The sequence below is a fragment of the Macaca mulatta genome, chromosome X (genome assembly GCF_049350105.2).
Source record: "Macaca mulatta isolate MMU2019108-1 chromosome X, T2T-MMU8v2.0, whole genome shotgun sequence".
NCBI lineage: Eukaryota > Metazoa > Chordata > Mammalia > Primates > Cercopithecidae > Macaca > Macaca mulatta.
The window spans coordinates 44,135,084-44,153,247 of NC_133426.1; the positions used below are offsets into that span (position 1 = coordinate 44,135,084).

General features: G+C 40.7%; 1 protein-coding gene across 1 annotated transcript in view; it reads right to left on the reverse strand.

Annotated features, from left to right (window-relative positions):
* Nucleotides 1-18,164, reverse strand: part of EFHC2 (EF-hand domain containing 2) — a 197,292-nt gene that overhangs the window by 13,983 nt on the left and 165,145 nt on the right. Inside the window, exons 12-14 of the mRNA XM_077988768.1 lie at nt 17,226-17,423; nt 15,138-15,230; nt 2,707-2,812 (exon numbers count right to left, since the gene is read on the reverse strand). Of these exons, the coding sequence (XP_077844894.1) occupies nt 2,707-2,812; nt 15,138-15,230; nt 17,226-17,423 (397 nt within the window). The remainder of the gene's footprint in view (nt 1-2,706; nt 2,813-15,137; nt 15,231-17,225; nt 17,424-18,164) is intronic.

The window sequence follows — 18,164 nt, forward strand, 5'->3', positions numbered from 1 at the left end:
TATATTATTCAGGGTCTCATGGGAAATGGAGGACATATGCAAACTGTGGAAATTGAGAAGAGTTTAATAAAGTGACCAGTTACAAAGTTGTGGGAAGTGTTTAGGAAAACCAACAGGGGATAATCCCCTGGGTTTATAACAGCAGGGAGCCATTACTACCGCCTGAGGCTGAAGGGGCACATGAAGGTGGTCACCAGAGCCTAGAGTGGCCAGCCATATGCAAAGAGCCTCTAGACAAGTGCTGTGGACTTTGAAGGAGGAGGCCGTCAATCTGGTGTGACTGGCAGGGAGGAAGAAGATTGCTCTCTCCTTTCACCCTCTACTCTCCTGCTGGTGCATCCCACTGGTCAACCCAACTGGAGGCCAGAGGGCTAGGGGACCCACTCATGTGGCGTACAAAGGTCAGCTGCCAAGGACTGGCCTGGGCAGGGTCAGAGCACGGTAAAGGGCTCTGGAGAGCAGTCCTAAAGGGACATAGGGATGCAGTCAATACAGACTACTAGAACATTCAATGAAAAGGTAGAAGAATATAAATCCCATCTACCATGTTTCTATTTGTATGTAAAAATTAAATATTCACATGGATAAGAATGAAAGGGTTATCAGGGCAAATGACAGTACTGATTTGTTTTTGTGATAGTATTTCAGATTTGGGTTAATCCAATCCAGTATCTTCAAAAATAATTATATTTGAAGGACAGTTTTCTTTTTTATTCTTTGCAGCAAGAGACCTGAGTTAAAATTCTGACTCTGCCTTACATTGCTGTTTATCTAACTTCCTCATCTCTAAACTGGGAATAATAAAAGTACCTAAGATTGCTAAGAGGATTAAATAAGCTAAGTGATTTTGAGATCTTAGAACAGTAGTTGGCACACAGTAAATGCTTTAAGTGTTTGCCGTTATTTATGGGGACAACAGGACAAGAGCCTCCATGGCCAGGCGTAGTGGCTCACATCTGTAATCCCAGCACTTTGGGAGGCCAAGGCGGGTGGACCACTTGAGGTCGGGAGTTCGAGACCAGCCTGGCCAACATGGTGAAACCCTGTCTCTACCAAAAATACAAAAATTAGCTGGGTGTGGTGGCACATGCCTGTAATCCCAGCTGTTCGGGAGGCTGAGGCAGGAGAATCGTTTGAACCCGGGAGGTGAAGATTGTGGTGACCTGAGATCGCACCACTGCACTCCAGCCTGGGTGACAGAGTGAGACTCCATCTCCAGTCCACCCACCATCCAGCCAAAGCAAGTTCTGTGTAAAGGGCACTCTTGATCATGTTGCTGTCTTCCTTGAAGTTAGTCAGTGGTCTCCAGACCTCACAGGACAATATTCAAATGTTACCCGTGCAGGTATCTCAGCTTCATCCTTTTCACCTCTTCCCCATGTGCCTTTGCTCTGGCCACACCAGTTCCTCCTGGTTCTGTACAAGTACCATGCTGTCCCATGTCCAGAGAATTCTGTTGGAAATGCTTTTTCCAGACCATGTCACTTTCCTACCTTGCTAACTCTTACTACTCATCATTGAAATTTCAAATGTCACCTCCCCTGAAAATACTTCCTGTTCCCCCCAGTCTGTTTAGAAGCAGCTACCTCCTCATCCCATAGAATCCCATGCAGGCTGTATCACGCTGCACTCCAAATCATGAGGGTACCAATTCCCGCATCAGTAGTGGGCCCCTCAAAGGTAGCAATGACAATTTTTGTCTCTGGACCCTAGCCTAGAGCAGAGAACCTGATGAGAGTCGATACTTAATCCTGATTTGTCTGGGGATTACATTCATAAATGAACAAGATAAGTAACTTAACTGACCCAAAGTCATTCAGCTAAGTAGGTGGCAGGGCCAAAATTCAAACCCAGCTCTGTCTGACTCCAAAGGCTACTACTTTCCCCCAACCATCTGGAAGTTCTATGGCTGCCCTTGGAGTAGCTGCATGCCTGAGGGAATTCCCAGGGGCACTAGACCAGCTCCAGCCAGAATGAGCTGGTCAGCAGAGACCGGGAGAAATAAATGCCTCCTTTCTGGGAGTATCAACCACATGACATTTGCTTTATCAAGGGACTTTCCCAAGAAAATCAATTTCTGGAGCATGTTAAAATACAAACAAACCACCACCCACCCACCCACTTCTTAAAGACAATTGGTCTAAAGAGATCTTAGAGAATTCAGACAATTCCACAATGTTGAGAGCACCATCTGATCACGTGAACTTTGTTTTCCCTAACCAAGCATTTTTCTATGGAATTTTGATTTTAAATTTGGCTCCACCGTGAAATGTGCATCCCCATATTCTATTGTTTCACCCATGGCAAACCTGGGTGCACAGTCACGGATACCCTAGGGATTCTTGCCATAGGCACCATTTGAAATTTGCTCTTGTGGCTTATGATGATGTTACCAGAATCCCTTGATAACAGTGTTTATATCTATTTATAACTGTAACCTATTCTCCTATTTTCCATATAATTGGATGCGACCGAGGTTAAAAAAAAATTCAGCTGCATAAGAAAAGTCATGCTTTTACAGAGCAGATGTTTGCTCAGCATGGAAAGTAAATTAGCCTTTAACACAAATACCCAGAAACACATAAGCACTCTTTCCAAAAGCACTGGTGTTAATATTTTATGATGAAAAATAATTTAAAGATAAAGGATATTAAACATGCAAGGGAAGTAACCATAGATGGTTTTTAAAATAAGTGTTCATTTTACCTCTTTAAGGTATGATGCTGGTTGCAATTCAGGCACTGGATTCTTTCTCCAGTTCAGGGCAGAGAAAAATGACTTATAATCTATTTGTTTTTCACTGTCTTCAAACCTGAAAATATAATTATAATATATAATTTGACTCAATCTGTCGAATTCAAGACCAAAATGTCGGTTTCAATTTTTATCATGAAAACATAAAACCGTATATGCTTCAATATCTGAGATTTTTCTTATTTCTTACAATTTCTTATTGCTTCTGACCCTCCAGAATGTAAATTCTTTGAGCAGGGATCTTGCCTATCTAATTCATCAAAATATCCCCAACAACAAGATCAGTGCTGGCACTTAGTAGGTGTTCAATAAATACTTGTTGCAGTTGCCACAGAATCTGCTCATTCAGTGACTAAGACTATAGTGATATTTTGTTAAAAATATTTAAAAGTCCTTTTAGTTTAATGGTTGATATTATATGTCAGCAAAATAGAATGTCCTTATATTTCTTAAATTGTATACCTTTTAAATCTTTAAGGTAAGCTAGATTCATTTGTCTACCGGTATATTTTTTGAAAAAATAAAAGGCATCTTTGTCATGTATTATGTAGCCATTAAAAGGGGTTATTTAGATCCAAATTTGCTATCATATAAATTTGTTCTTGATACACTGTTGAGCAGAAAGGAGGCTGTAAAACAGTATGTAGAGTTATGATCCCACTTTAGGTTTATACTTCTATTAAAAAACAGAAAAAGTATGGTAGCAATAGACTTACGTATTAAGAACAGATATCTCTGGGAAGAGAGATTCTGATTTTTGCTTTTTCTTTAGACTTTTGTGTATCATCTGACTTGTTTTAAGTTTATAATCAGAAAAACTTCAGCCCATTTTCATTTTGAAAAAAAATTAACAAATGATTATTCTGTACCATAAAAATACAGGTCAAAAATTACGAATCTCTTTGACTACTATTTCCTAATTATGGACATTGGCTAAAATTCTTCCTTAACCATAATAGAGTTTTGGCCATGAAGATACAGTAATTTCAACACAATTGCTATAATGACCAAAACACAAAATACTTCTTAGTGTAATGCCTCAATGCCACCCATCCTAAATTTGATCATGTTCTGCCAGTTTTTAAGGCTGATTATCATGTAACACCAGTTTCTGAAGGAAAATACAAAGTACAAAGTGGTCACTAGACATTGTTCCAGGCACCCTATTCCAGGCTCCTGCCCTTAAAATATACTCCTAATCAGTCCAAAGATTTTTCTCTTTTCTTCTCAAAGTACTAAAAAATTAATAGCTTATATTTATAAACTAATAAAAATTAGTAGCAATAAATTAAATGTTACAAGCTGAAGTCACATAGCCTCATCAATCTAAACAAAATGGAATAAACAAAGTGACCAGAAGAGGGGAAAGGGGAATTCTGTAATTCTTTTGTGTACATTTTCTTTGGCCAAGGATTCTAAGCTGCAATTCCAATATGCTGCCCCCTACCCACTGTTTACCCTTTAAATTGTGGCTCACTAGTCAGTCCAACTCCTTTAAAGGACATACTCTGTTTATGGAAATATTTATAGCCAAAATGTAGGACCATTATTTCTTGTATTTGTGTATGTTTTGGGGGAAGAATGAAAACTCAGTTAAAGATGTCTCATAACAAACTTTTTTTTTTTTTTTTTTTTTTTAGCACAGAGCCTTGAAAGAAAGTATTTCCTAATATTCCGAGTAGGAGCTAAGGTCAAAGAATGAGATCATGTAGGACCTTTGGCTTTTATGCTGAGGAAAACTAAGAGCCACTGGAGCATATTATACAGAAAGGTTATGAGACCTTCAATGTTCTGAATGTCTGTGTCCCCTCAAAATTCATATAATGAGACCGCATCAATGTGATGATATTAGGAGTTGGGGCTTTAGGAAAGGTGATTAGATAGTGAGGGCTCTGCCCTCATGATGAGATTAGTGCCCTTATATTAATTAAAGAGACCCCAGAGAGCACTCTTGCCCCTTCTGCCATATAATCCTTTAAGGATTCAGAGGGAAGGCATCGTCTATGAACCAGGAAGTGGGCCCTCATCAGCCCCAAATCTGTTGTCATCTTGGTCTTGGGCATCCCAGCCATGAGAGCTCTGAGCAATGAATTTCTGTTGTTTATAAGCCACCTAGTTTATGGTATTGTTGTAGCAATCCGAACAGACTAAGAAGGGACTTGTGATATTTTTAAAAGATCACTCTGACTGATATATTCAGAGTTGAACACAGAGGGCAAGGCAGAAGTGGCAAGGACAGTTAGAAGTCCCTTGCAGGGATCCAGATGAGAGAAAATGGCAGTTTAGATGAGGGCAGTGGCACATGGAAGGCAGCGAGGAGTGGGCAATTCTGAATATACTTTGAATGTGGGATTCCTAAAAGACTATATATATATATATATATATATATATATATATATATAGAGAGAGAGAGAGAGAGAGAGAGAGAGAGAGAGAGAGAGAGAAAGAGAGAGTATTCAGGATGACTCCAACGCCTCTGCTTGAATAACTGGAGCAATGGAGCTGCCCTAACTGAGATGAGAAAGACTGCAGGGGCTGCAGGTTGGAAAGATCATGAGCTCAGTTTTGTTTATGCCGCATTTGGATGGAAAGTGAGAAAGTGGGGCTATGAGTCTGAAGCTCAAGGAAGTAGTCCATTTGAAGATATAAATGTGGGAGTCGTTAGCCATATAGAATGTATTTAAAGTCATAAAATTGGGAGACTTGAGGAGATCATCAATAACATAAGTTCTTCTGTCTGTTCTTAAAGTACAGAATTTGTCAGTAAATTCCCATTACATCAATTATAAGAGGCACTTACTCAATCTTAGGGGTTTCAGAAGTATAGTATCCCAGTAATCTGGGAACCAGTCAAAGACTACCAAATAAATCTGGGATCACATCAGACTTCACTCCTCATATACAATCCACTAAGCAGTCCTGTGGGTTCTACCACTGTAGCATATAACAAGTCTATCTATTTCTCTGCATCTCTTTTACCACTCCCTAATTCCAAGCCACTATTGTCTCTCATCTGGATTATAGCAATAACTTCCTGTCTTGGTCTTGCTACTTCTACTCTTACCTTGCTGCAGACCATCCTCCACCACAGTGCTCTTTCTAAAACACAGATCAGATTAATCATTTTCTTGCTTGCAATCCTCCAGTGGCTTCCCAGTCCACTTAGAACACAAGCTAAACTCCTTATCAGGGTTTATAAGACCCAACTTAATCTGGCTGCTGATGGCCTCTCTGATTACATCTCCTCACTTGAAAACTCTCTCTGTTTACAATGTTTCAGGTAAACTAGCCTTCTTCTAGTTCCCTGATCATGCCAAGATTGCTGGGAGAAATGCAAGGCATTTGCACTTCTGGTCCCTTTGTCTGGAAAGTCCCATTTCAAATGTTGCTTCCTTAGAAAGTCCTCCTGAAGTTCCTCTTATCTGAGTCCCTATGCCTGAATTTGCATTTGCCCTAGATGATGGCACTGGAACTTACTGGAAAATTTCTGGAAGTCACCACAGGAAGTCCTATTATTAGACTTTGTTACCACTAACTCTGATACTTACTGTTACCTCATAACACCCAGTCTTCCTTCCTGCCCAGTTCATATGTCAGACTCAAAACATTGAACCATTTATCCATTTAGAGGGACATTTGAAAATAATATTTAGGAATCAAATGATATTCAGGAAGGTCCACTGAATAAAAGTATACATAGCTCAGAAATAATGTCTAAATTTTTTTGAGAAAAAATGCTTGAACGAGTTCATCTTTCCAAAATCCCAGAGCCAGGCCTAAAGGAAGAGTTGTGGTAATGTGGTAAAATACTCCAAGCTTTTCTTTTCAGTTCTGTCTTAGAGGATCTCAGTGTGTGTGGGAATCCCCCCAAGAGGCACAAGGGAGAAAAGAACAAAGGATATTTCAATCAAAAGGAATAAAACTAGCTCATGTTTCTTAGAAGAATTCTTTGCTCTTGGGAAGTAGATAGAGTTGCAGTAAATCATGATGAATCAATCACAAATATTTCTCTCCCTTTTCCCCCAAATCCTACCAAAATGACCAAAAAATAATAAAAATAGGTTATAACCCACAATGACAAAGAGAATTGGAAAAAAGACAATGGTAGAGAAGAGACGTCAAACTCTTTTCAAGATGAAAAGTAAACAGAGGATTGGTAAATAACTTGGCAGAGCTGAGGAAGAGAAGCTGAACCCTAAATGTCCCTGTCAGTGGGGAGAGGGCACTCAGAGTCCAGTTGATTTGGCCCACAAAATTCCTGGGAGACTGAGTGACTGCTGACTCCAGGTGCCAATAAAGGGAGGGATACGGCGTGGCACCGAAAACACGGATTGTTTGAAAGCCTGAAGAAAGCGGGTGATGGGTGCAGTGGCTCACGCCTGTAATCCCAGCACTTTGGGAGGCCAAGGCGGGCGGATCACGAGGTCAGGAGATCGAGACCATCCTGGCTAACACGGAGGAAACCCCATCTCTACTAAAAATACAAAAAATTAGCCGGGCGAGGTGGCGGGCGCCTGTAGTCCCAGCTACTCAGGAGGCTGAGGCAGGAGAAGGGCGTGAACCTGGGAGGCGGAGCTTGCAGTGAGCCGAGATCGCGCCACTGCACTCCAGTCTGGGCGACAGAGCGAGACTCTGTCTCAAAAGAAAAAAATAAAAAGCCTGAAGAAAGCAAGAGCAACTGAACCGCCAAGTATCTTCTTCCATACTATGCTCCTCCCTGTAGAGAGCAGAGGCTTGTTCGCCAGAGAAATTCAATGAAAGAAGCTCCAGTTTGGGGAGAGGAGGCAAAATGGATTGCAGAAGACGGGGGCGGTCAGGCGCCTTCCTTCCCCTTTTCTGTTCCTAGAATACCAGTGGCCATGCTTAAACTCTCCCTTTCCCCCATCACACCCTCGCTCCTGTCTTTGCAGGAGAAGGTAGGATTCTTCTTTCCATACTCTGAATGGTTAAAAAGAAATCTCCAGATTCCAGCTTCTAGGGATTCTCTAATAAAATGAAGCCTCAGGAGTTGACTGGGCAGTGAAATCCATTAATCAACAAACCCCTTCCCCCGACCAAAGCATCCAACATTAAAGACAGAGAAGCCAAAACAGCAACAGAAAAAAAAAAAAAAAGGGGGGGGAACCAACGGCAATTCAGGGAACAGAGGGAAAGATGTGAGATATGAGGATGTATTACATTCCTGAAAAAAGAACAGAAGACTACAAGAAAGGAATATCTGGATGAAAAACGTGCTCTTGGAATTAAAAATATTAATATGATAGTAAAAGATGCAGTAGAAGGGCTGGAATATAAACTTAAGCAAATCCCTTAGTAAATGCATCCTAATGAAAAAGAAAATCTGGGAGAGAAAATACCCAAATTCGAGAGATCTAAAATCTTTCTATTTATTATTTATTTATTTATTTTTCATGCAGAGTCTTGCTCTGTTGCTAAGGCTGGAGTGCAGTGGCACGATTATAGCTTACTGCAGCCTCGATCTCCCAGGCTTAAGTGATCCTCCAGCTTCAGTCTACTGGGTAACTGCAACTACAGGCACGCACCACCATGCCTGGCTAATTTTTTTATTTTTATTTTTGTAGAGACAGAGTCTCACTATGTTGCCAGGCTGGCCGAGAACTCCTGAGCTCAAGTCTCTTCCTGCCTCGGCCTCCCAAAGTGCTGGGATTACAGGTGTGAGCCACCACACTTGGCCTTAAAATCTTAGCAATAGGAGTTCTCATAATAGAGAAGAAATTATTAAATAATTAATAGAAAATTTCTCAGAACCAAAGGACAGCGACTCCAAACTAGAAGAGCCTATAGGGTGTTAAGCACAATGAATCCATATATAGTTACACACACACACACTCTCTCTCTCTCTCTCATCATGAACTTCCAGAATACCAGGAATAAAGAGAAGATCCTAAGAGCATTCCAAAAGAATAAATAGCAATGGAAATCAATATTAAGCTAAATTTTCAGTCACTATAACAGGAAGTTAGCAGACAGTATCTGCAAATGATCAATTATGGTATCATGTGCAGTGCACTCAATATGTACATGCTATTTTAAATAGCAGAAGCAGCTAGAAGTGCTGAAAGTGGCTCCTTCTTGTGAATGGGTCTAGGGGGTGGAGAAGAATGTGGCCAGAGATTGCTGTTGTTGAAATAAGCTTTTTAGAATGATTTGATAATTTTTGACTATCAACATATGTCAGTTTGATACGAATAAAATTTTAAGGAGTGTAAAAGCAGATGAGAGACTCTGAGACATGATTTTCCAGGGAGTAAACATGTAAAAGTCAGATGTGGAAAGAAAGAAGTGCTACTAGTCGGGAGTATATTCAGGAGGAATGAGTCTCTCAGTTTTCCTCCCTGCTCCAATATTCTGCCCGTAGCCTCCTGGGCCACTGACATAAGGTGATTTTTCATGCCATCATTTGCTATATAACATGCACTCTAATATACACCCTGCTTGCTAGATGAGGTTGTAAGTAGAGAATCAGGACATAAGGAAGATCTCCAGTCCTAACAATAGTATAGGTCAGAGGAGGAGGAGGAGGCAGGGGAAGCAGTTCAGAGAAAGGTCTGAATATTACAGGAGTGAGAACAAATCAGTCAGTCAGTGACTACAGTTACCCCTGAAGGTTATCTCCCCAAGTCCGCCATCACGGGGAGGGAGGCCTCCCTCTGTCTCATGGCTAGAAGCATCATTTACCAAATCCTAGCCATCCTTTCAAAATAATCTGGAAAAGCCTATGAATCGTATAGAAGATAAATCTCCTTATTTCATGGCCATGCTGTGCTTTCCATAAAAAACGTGGTCCCAATTCTCCACCTGAGTCCCCTGCTTCACTCCTCTCCAAACGACATTGGCTCTTGTTAAAACTCTGATCCATGGTCAAAGGACAAAGATTTGCCACTCTGGAGGAAATTCTTTTCAAAAGGCTTTGAAGGCAATTCCAAAGAAGAACTTTCTATGGCCACATTGTTGGAATCAGTGTGCAGCCTTCCAGGGTGACTGCCCTAAAGGGCAGCACTAATTCTGGCTTTGAAGTGTTTCTACGCTTGTTAAAAAGTCAGCCTTCTTACTTTCAAGTCCTAGCTCACAGTGTGAAAGTGTTTTCCTAAAACCTCCATAAATTCTTCTTTCCCTTTGATACTCGCGAATCCACCATTTTCTCCACTACACAAACTCAGAGACATGTTTGTGGAAAAAGGGGGAGGGAAGGCAATTCCTCTGGTTCCTTTCTAGATAATACGACCCCTCGAACATGCTTCCTGATGTCTTGCTAGGTGGGAGTTCTTAGAACTGAGTCTGATGTGACGTTTGACTGATGTTCATACTCCCCCTCCCCAAAATGATAAATGGCTTGAAAACCACAGAAGCCATCCATCTCCTTGCTATGGGGAATAATCCTGAGCTGCTCTATTTCCACCCTTGGTAGAGGTAAAAGGCTCAGTGGCAGCTGTATTTTGCTGAAGAGGAGCCTTCTTCTCCTCTATTGCAAAGGTCACCCTATCATTTAGGGGAATGATCTGGAAGGGAGAGAAGATGGTGAAGATCCATTTTTGACTCAGTTGTATTTGGTTTCAGTCCATTACCCAACAAACCCAGGGGTGCATCCTGAAACACCTGGTAAAAGTCATCAAGGCCAGACATTTGAGAAGAGGTGGAGCTCTGGGCCCCTGCGTCAAGTTGCCAACAAGTAACTCTGGTTATCTCTAAATAGTCATGCCTCTAAATTCCAATTCTGACTACAGCACAGATCTCTGTGAGGTGAGTCACAGCTGCCAGGTAAGGACTGTACATAGAGTCAATGCTCTGTTTGTCCACATGGTTTGGGATTTAAAAGAAAAATCTTTTCAACTAGAAATTCCCTTATATTTGAAAAGATAGAAAGCATCTGGGTGGGTGGATGTGTCTGACAAAGAGACAGAGAGAGTGAGAGGAGAGAGCACACAAAATAGAAAAAAGGGAGAGATAGAGAGAAGGGGCTTCTCTCTGAAAACTTCATCAGTACACCAAACACTCTGCCACAATAGCTACCACATGGCTCAGCCCTTGCCCTTCACCCTCACTGCCAGGTATTGTTGGGTGAAATCACAGGAGCCCTAACCCTGCCTCTGGGAGCGGGGCAGGGGGCAGGGCTGGGTAGACTATAATGAGATGATTTTAAAGCCCTGTTAACTTTTTCCGTTTTAACTGATATTTCTGGATGAGGCACCAGCTCTCTTGGGAGGCCAGTTCTAAGGCATTCCATGGAACCCAAAGCCAACTATAAAAGTCTAGCTCAGGACAGAGCTGCTGGGGAAAGAGTTGCACTTGAATCTCTACTTATTCCAAGTCTAGATTCAGAAGGCCACAATTAGGGGAGAAGGCTGCCTCTTTCCTTCCCAGTCCCACAAAGAATACATGGAATGACTTCAGAATTCCCTCTACCTCTTACGATCTAAAAATCAGAATTTCTTGCTTATTATTACAGAGGAACATTCATATCCAAATGAAGGCTCAGAGGTGTTGAGTAAATGCCCAAGAATCGCATGGCCAAGAAGCAGTAGAGTTGACCTGCAGAGGCAGGAGCAGCTCTGGTGGATACCAAGCCCATGTTTTTCTCCCCCGTGTGCAGTGCATTAGCACAGGACAAGTCTTTGAGGCTGCAAAATGAACGAGATCTAGTCCCTACCCCCAGGAGCTCAGATAGAGGCAAAGGCTTAGAGTATCTTAGGGAGTTGTAGTTCTACTTCCATTAGAGGCTCATCTTGGCCTGGAGCACAGTCTTCAGTGAAAGACTCTCCTTATACCTCAGAGTTTACACTTATGAAATGAGGAATAATGCCTACTGTCAATTAAAATGTACCTTTTAATATGCTCAAAAATTTGCAGAATATTCTAAGGCCCTTAGCACTACATCAATACAAAGTGTCACTCCTATTATTAATGGATAATCGCTACCACTATAAGAACATTTGAGTCTGATGCTCTGTACATTAATGAAATGAATTTGCTTGGTAAGTAAGGTGACCTTATACCAGCTCCCACAGCACAAACTGACAGGGGCTGACATAACCAGATACAAAAAGATTTTGAAGTCTTGATTCCAGTTTGAGTTATGCTAACATAATAGGAAAAGGCCAAGCTGAATTATAAGAAAAATGGGAATGGGGTAGAAGTAAAATCCTGGTACCAAAATATAGGGTTAGGAGAAATACAAGGGTAACAATTACTGGGTGAAAGAAAGCATCCAACCCTTTAGCCATATTGTTTTTCATCTCCTGATCTGAATTCACACAGCAGGGTTACACGGCTGCTCAACAGCTGCCCAGCTTCATCCCAAGGCAGGTAAAACTACTACTGGGCAAGAGCGTGCATTGAACAAAGTCAACAAGCTCCATGCCTGCCTCCCACGGGAGACTGCAGACGTCAGAGGGGGCTCTGGCTTAGCGTGCCATAAGGAGGGCTGTGCAGAAAGAGACTCTGGTCAGGGCTCTGTAAAGCCCTGTGGAGTCTGTGGGGAACAATAAGAATGCAGAATATAAATGTAAGCTGCAGGCTGATGGGCCCATTAGGAATTAGGGCAGTCTTTGAAAGGAATCTGCAGAGATGATGCAAAACACCAAGCATGTGACCCAAATCATGGCAGGGCATATTGGAGGGAGAGGGGAATGGGAATGAGACATTTTCTAATCTGATTAGTCTGAAGTTTCCCCTGAGTGTGGAGAAGGGTCACTGCACAATTAGAGGCAAAGTTAGACTGAACATGGTCTGCTTAGCAGCTGAGCGGGATGACCTCCTCAAAGCTAAGCTGGGCTTGGAGACAGATGTGTTCAGAGACTGAGACGACTTCGAAGCAAGTTCTGAAACAATCTTTTTGCATTTAATGTCAAATCGTAAAGGCAAAGACAAAACAGTCTGCTGAGAGAATGAGAGGATGATGACTTGGTGGCCTCAGCACTGGATAAGAAACATGTAGGTCCTCCAGAGGCCAGGCTCCCACATTACTGGACTTTCCAGGACAACTCATCCTCAAGGCCATCACAAGATAATCTAATAAACATCCGCAGCTTCCTGACTAGAAGACAGCTTAATGTGTGAAAGGCATTCAGATCCAATTGTTGAAAAACATGGCTTCCTCTACATAGAAAGACACAGGTTTCTTCCAGTTCATTTCTAAGTACGAGTGTGTGGTCTATGGTCCCTGACTTAAATTTCTCTCCTAGTCCTCAATCAATTCTTTGCACGAGGTACTGTGCTGGGTATTTTATGTATGTTATCTCAATTAATCTTCCTAACCACTAGGAAATAGGTACTGTTACCTCATTCGAGAGATAAGGAATCTGAGGTTCAGGCAGGTCAAAACCCTTGCACAAGATCACACAGCTAATAAGTGGACTCAAAGAATTTAAGAGATGGGAGTGGAGGAAGGGGGTAAAATTGTCAGGATGTGACAACCCATTGGTTATTTATAGGTGGTAAATCAAACAGAAGCAGTATCTGCATCTGAATGAATCAAAGTTCAAGTCACAACTCTTCATTACAAGGTAAGGGATAAAGAGACACATAAATAGTGCTGTGAGAATTCTTAGGAGGAGATAATCACTCTGATGATCAGCCAAACAAATGCAACAGAGCTTCATGGACATGGTGCCACTTGAAATGGGTCTTGAAGGAAGAGCAAGCTTTCAGCAAGTGAAAACCATTGGGAGCTACTGCCTACTGAAGAAATAGCAAGAGAAAAGGCCAGAGGGGGAAAAAAAAAAAAAAAAAGGGAGCCAGGGAAGGCAGGAGGTATATGTATAAAACGCTAAACGGCCCATGTGGTTACACTACTGGGAACAGGAAGGGGAGTTTTGGGGGTGGGGGATGATAACTGTGAAGAACTCTGAGTCCAAGGCCTGCCTACTTCATCTCAGTTCCTTTACAGCAGGATCCCTCACACGGCTGCTAGCAAATAAAAGCAAATAGGGTTAAACAAAAACAAAATCAAAACAAAACCAATAGAGCTGATAATCTAGAAAATTATTCCAGGTCGATTCAATGTACACACACATCCAACTAGATTTGCCCTCTTCTGGGTTTCCCTCCTGACACCTTGGACCCTAGTTCTCTGACATAGAATTTGGCTTTATCTGTTCCTCTGGTTTCTCCTTTTGTCTCAAACAAGGACTCCCCACTTCAGACCCTATTTGAGAACAATGCTCCAACTGTCAACCCGAAGCCCCACTATGGAGAAGGAGCTTAATTCAAAGTTAAAGAGATGGTCCTTCCTTAGAAAGCAAAGAGACACCACAGAAGGTTTGTGAGTAAAAGTGCAATATGATGTCACGTATTTTTGCTCTTAGAAGGTATTTAGCTGCTACATGTAAAGATGAATTTAAACATTTAGAGATTGGTGGATGAAAGACCAATGTGGTGGCACTGCAGTATTTAAGAAAATGTGGGTCAGAACAAGAATGATGATAGTGGAAATGGAGAGGAGAGAGTAGACGCAGGCAGTAAGGAAGAGGTAGAACTGTCAAGACATTCTAATCTACTGGCTATTTGTAGACAGTAACTCAAAATAATTAGAAGCAGAGGATGTGCCTTTGAAAAGTTCAGGATTCAAGTCACAGCTCTTCTTCTTCCACACTATGTGACTTTGGGCAAAAAACCTCATCTCTCTAAACCTCAGCATCCTTATGTATGAGATACGAAGGGTAACAGTTCCAACCTCACCAAGCTGTACTCAAAAAGTAAATGAGATAATGTGTCCAAAACAATGATCACAATGCCTAGAACACAGCCAAAAATGTCAGAATTATCAAGATATATAAGTCAGAGGAGGAGCTAGAGTGAGTGATGCTATAGGACGCATAAGAGGTGGCTGGAGTCTAGGTGGCTGAGAGGGACATGCCAGGAAATCAAAAGTCAGGTTCAACAGTAGAATTGATGTGTTTTAGAAAGCAGTTCACCATGCTCTCCTTTTATAGCATCATAATCTCTACGTTTTACATCTGGTGCTCTATCAGGACAGAGCCCCATGCTAATAACCCTAGGTTATCTTACTGCATGTCTGTAGCTATCAGGAACTGCTGCTTTGAAAAACTTGCCCTGAATTTTACATCTAATGTCCTCCTAACCAACAAAGTTGTGTATTTCATTTTGCCCCAGGAATCTGTGGATATATAAGTGTGTATTCATGTTAAAAAGATAAAACAATAATTTGTAATAGGTTCTCTAACATTCAAAATCAAGACAAACTTTTCCTTCAGTAACACTTAAATGGAGGTAGGTCACCAATAATATAATCAAAACAGTTAAGGGTAAATCAAGGATAATTAAAGGAAGATGTAAAACCAGGAATGGTCCCCCAAATAAAACTATGCAGGCCAATCCCTATCAAGAGTGGAACTCTAACTTACCTTGACAATAAGGATTCTAGAAGATCATCACTCAGAGGTAATCTGGAGGATTTGCACAGCCTTTTAATGTCTTTGGTGGGTAATACATTTTTTCTGCATTAAAACAGAGTAAATGAGCTTTCATATACCTTGTATACCTTTAGTAACAATTACATATTATAGGAAAGAAAATACATTTGTGATGTTTCCTGAGAATGTACACATGGAAGTATGAAAATTGGCATTGGAATTCACAATAAGGAAGAACAGTCATATTTCATTTCATCAACTTTTTCTATTTCAGAGGCCACCAGATTCCATCCTTACAAAGGCTTTTCCTTCAAGATGCAGATTCTTGGTTGGTGACAGTACAGCTTATTAAGGCTGCAGCCACAAGTGTTGCTCTAAGTAATTGATCTGCATTCTTGACCACTAGTCAAAAATGGTTCTGATATTTGAAAACATCTCTTAATTTGACAGGCATCTAGAGCCTCCAACACAAGTATGATATGACTTGAGGGTGTTTTTCTGTTCTTTTCCTTGGACCCAAAACCTTATAACCTGGAAGCCCCAGCTGGGGCCTCAATATTCACTTCAATTTTTTCAGATGCTAGCAGTTTTCTCTAGAGCAGCCCAACAGTCATTTTCTCCAGTCTTCTGGGGGCAAAGAAATGCTTGTCCAATGTTCTCATTCAGCCAACACTTTTCCAGGCATCAGGCAAAATTAGAACCAACAGGAAAGAAAGTTGGCTCTTTTCTTTGCAATGAGAATGTTTATATCTAGAATGAAAGCTTGTTGGATCTGGAAGAACCTCAGGTTATCTGGTCAAGCAGCCCCATTGTTCCCAAGAAGTGTTCCTTGAATGAAGGAGGGCCACACTTCTCACTCTGGGGAAGGGGCACCACCAGGGTGGAAGGCAGGGCCAGGGCCATGCAAAACTCAGGTCACACATCTTCTAGAAAGCTTGGGGAAGCTTAAAGAGTCAAGGAAAAATACCACCTTTATAAAAACTCAAAGAGGATGCATTATGGATTAATAAAAAAATGTTTATTTCTAAGACAAACTATGGGACCTGCACAGATATTCAGGGTATGCAGTTAGCCACTTGGGTGCAGACTTCAAGTTTGGGGATAAGGAAAGAGGTCACAAGGAAGAGAGATGGCAGTGGTGTGCAGCATAAGGATTAAAAGCTAGAGTGAGAACTAAGATTTTTCTAATTCTAGATGAAATCAGTAAATTTATATTTCTCCCCCACTGTATCAGGTCTGTAAGATGAATAAAAAAAAATTAAGATGTTTGCATCCAGTTGTATATAACAATGACTTAATGAAGCTCAACATGCAGACAATCAACATATAAGAAATAGCTTATGCTGAGCTTCATTATTTTCAAGAAGAAATAATTTCAAAGAAATTCTACAGAATGTTTGCTTGAAAATTCCATTTTCTGTTTATTATAAAAGTTACATGTATAAATCCCCATCAGTAATAAAATAATGTAAAAAGATCACAACTCAAATTAACCCTTCTAACATTTTGATTTACTATGCTTCAGTTGAAAGCTTGTAGAAACAAATGAAAAGAACATGCAAGGGAGAGTCCTATTCTTTCAAAGGTACAGGGCCTCTCCTATTCCATCAACAAGACCAGCCTGGCCAACATGGTGAAACCCTGTCTCTACTAAAAATACAAAAAAAAAAAAAAAAAAAAAAAAAAAAAAAAAAAAAAAAAAAAATTAGCTGGGTGTGGCGGTACAAGCCTGTAGTCCCAACTCTCAGGAGGCTGAGGCAGGAGAATCTCTTGAACCTGGGAGGTGGAGGTTGTAGTGAGCCGAGGTCATGCCACTGCACTCTAGCCTGGGTGACAGAACCAGATGCCATATTACACACACACACACACACACACACACACAAAGCTCACCATCACTGGGAAATATATGTACCCAAATACTTCTCCGAAAATGATTTAAGGTGTCTGTGCTAAATAGTAGAGTATGAGTATGATGACACATGTCAATTTCTCTTTGCCCTTTTTGATAAAATAGAAATTCCTTCATTACTCAGGTTCACAGAAATGTAAATGATTAGAATCAATAAAACAAAAGCTTACTTTTCTCGATCTTCATACACACAGGAATAAATGAAACTGTCGAAATTCTCAAACATATTTTTCTTGAACTTTTCGTGGGCCAGTGCGATTAAGAAATCCACATCTGAACAGGTGTCCTCAGGTGCACGGTAGTGACGTACAATGGTTACAAATTCTTGTTCTGAGAGGTTTCCAACAGTAAAAGACATCAATATGTCTCTGTAATAAAAAGGGAAAAACATTTATAAGCTGATACATAAGAATACAGTATTTTACCTCTCCTTCTATTTAAAAGATCCAAATTCCATTTTATAAAACTTTTACCAACTGTGCAGAGGTCAGGTGATTTTTTTAAACTTAATTTCTCTACTTAATTTGGGAGCAGCAGGAAGGCACCAATGCCAGAATGGAAAATCATAGGCACTGTAGCTTATAAATAAAAATGGCATTTTGCCCAGAGTCAAACACCTACCAAATAACAGCCTGCAACCAGGAAGTAAATTTTTAAAGGCCTTGAATGGTCAAAAAACCTGTCACCAAGTACATGACTTTATTCAATGCCTATTAATCTTCCTTACACAAAATAGTAACAGGCTTGTGTTTCTGGTTTCCTGGGACATAAGATTTGTTAAGTTAATAAATTAGAAAGGTGTTTTGGGATAGGGAAAGCAATCACGCACATTTCTGTAATAAAAAGTAAAAATGGACACACCCTAGCAGTGAGAAAAAGAAAAAAGAAAAAAATGAAACGTTAAAAGACCTATGTAAGCATACAGCTATCTGCATCTTTAGAAGGCAAATGATACTGAGATTATTAGGTAGAGCTTAAAAAACTAAATAACAACATCAATGAAGAAGACTCGAGGCCTAACAAATTGGCTGAATTGTTTTCAATGTAACTCTGTGTGAAAGCCATAAACTATGCAGCATACATCAGAAAGAATTACATCAAAACGATTA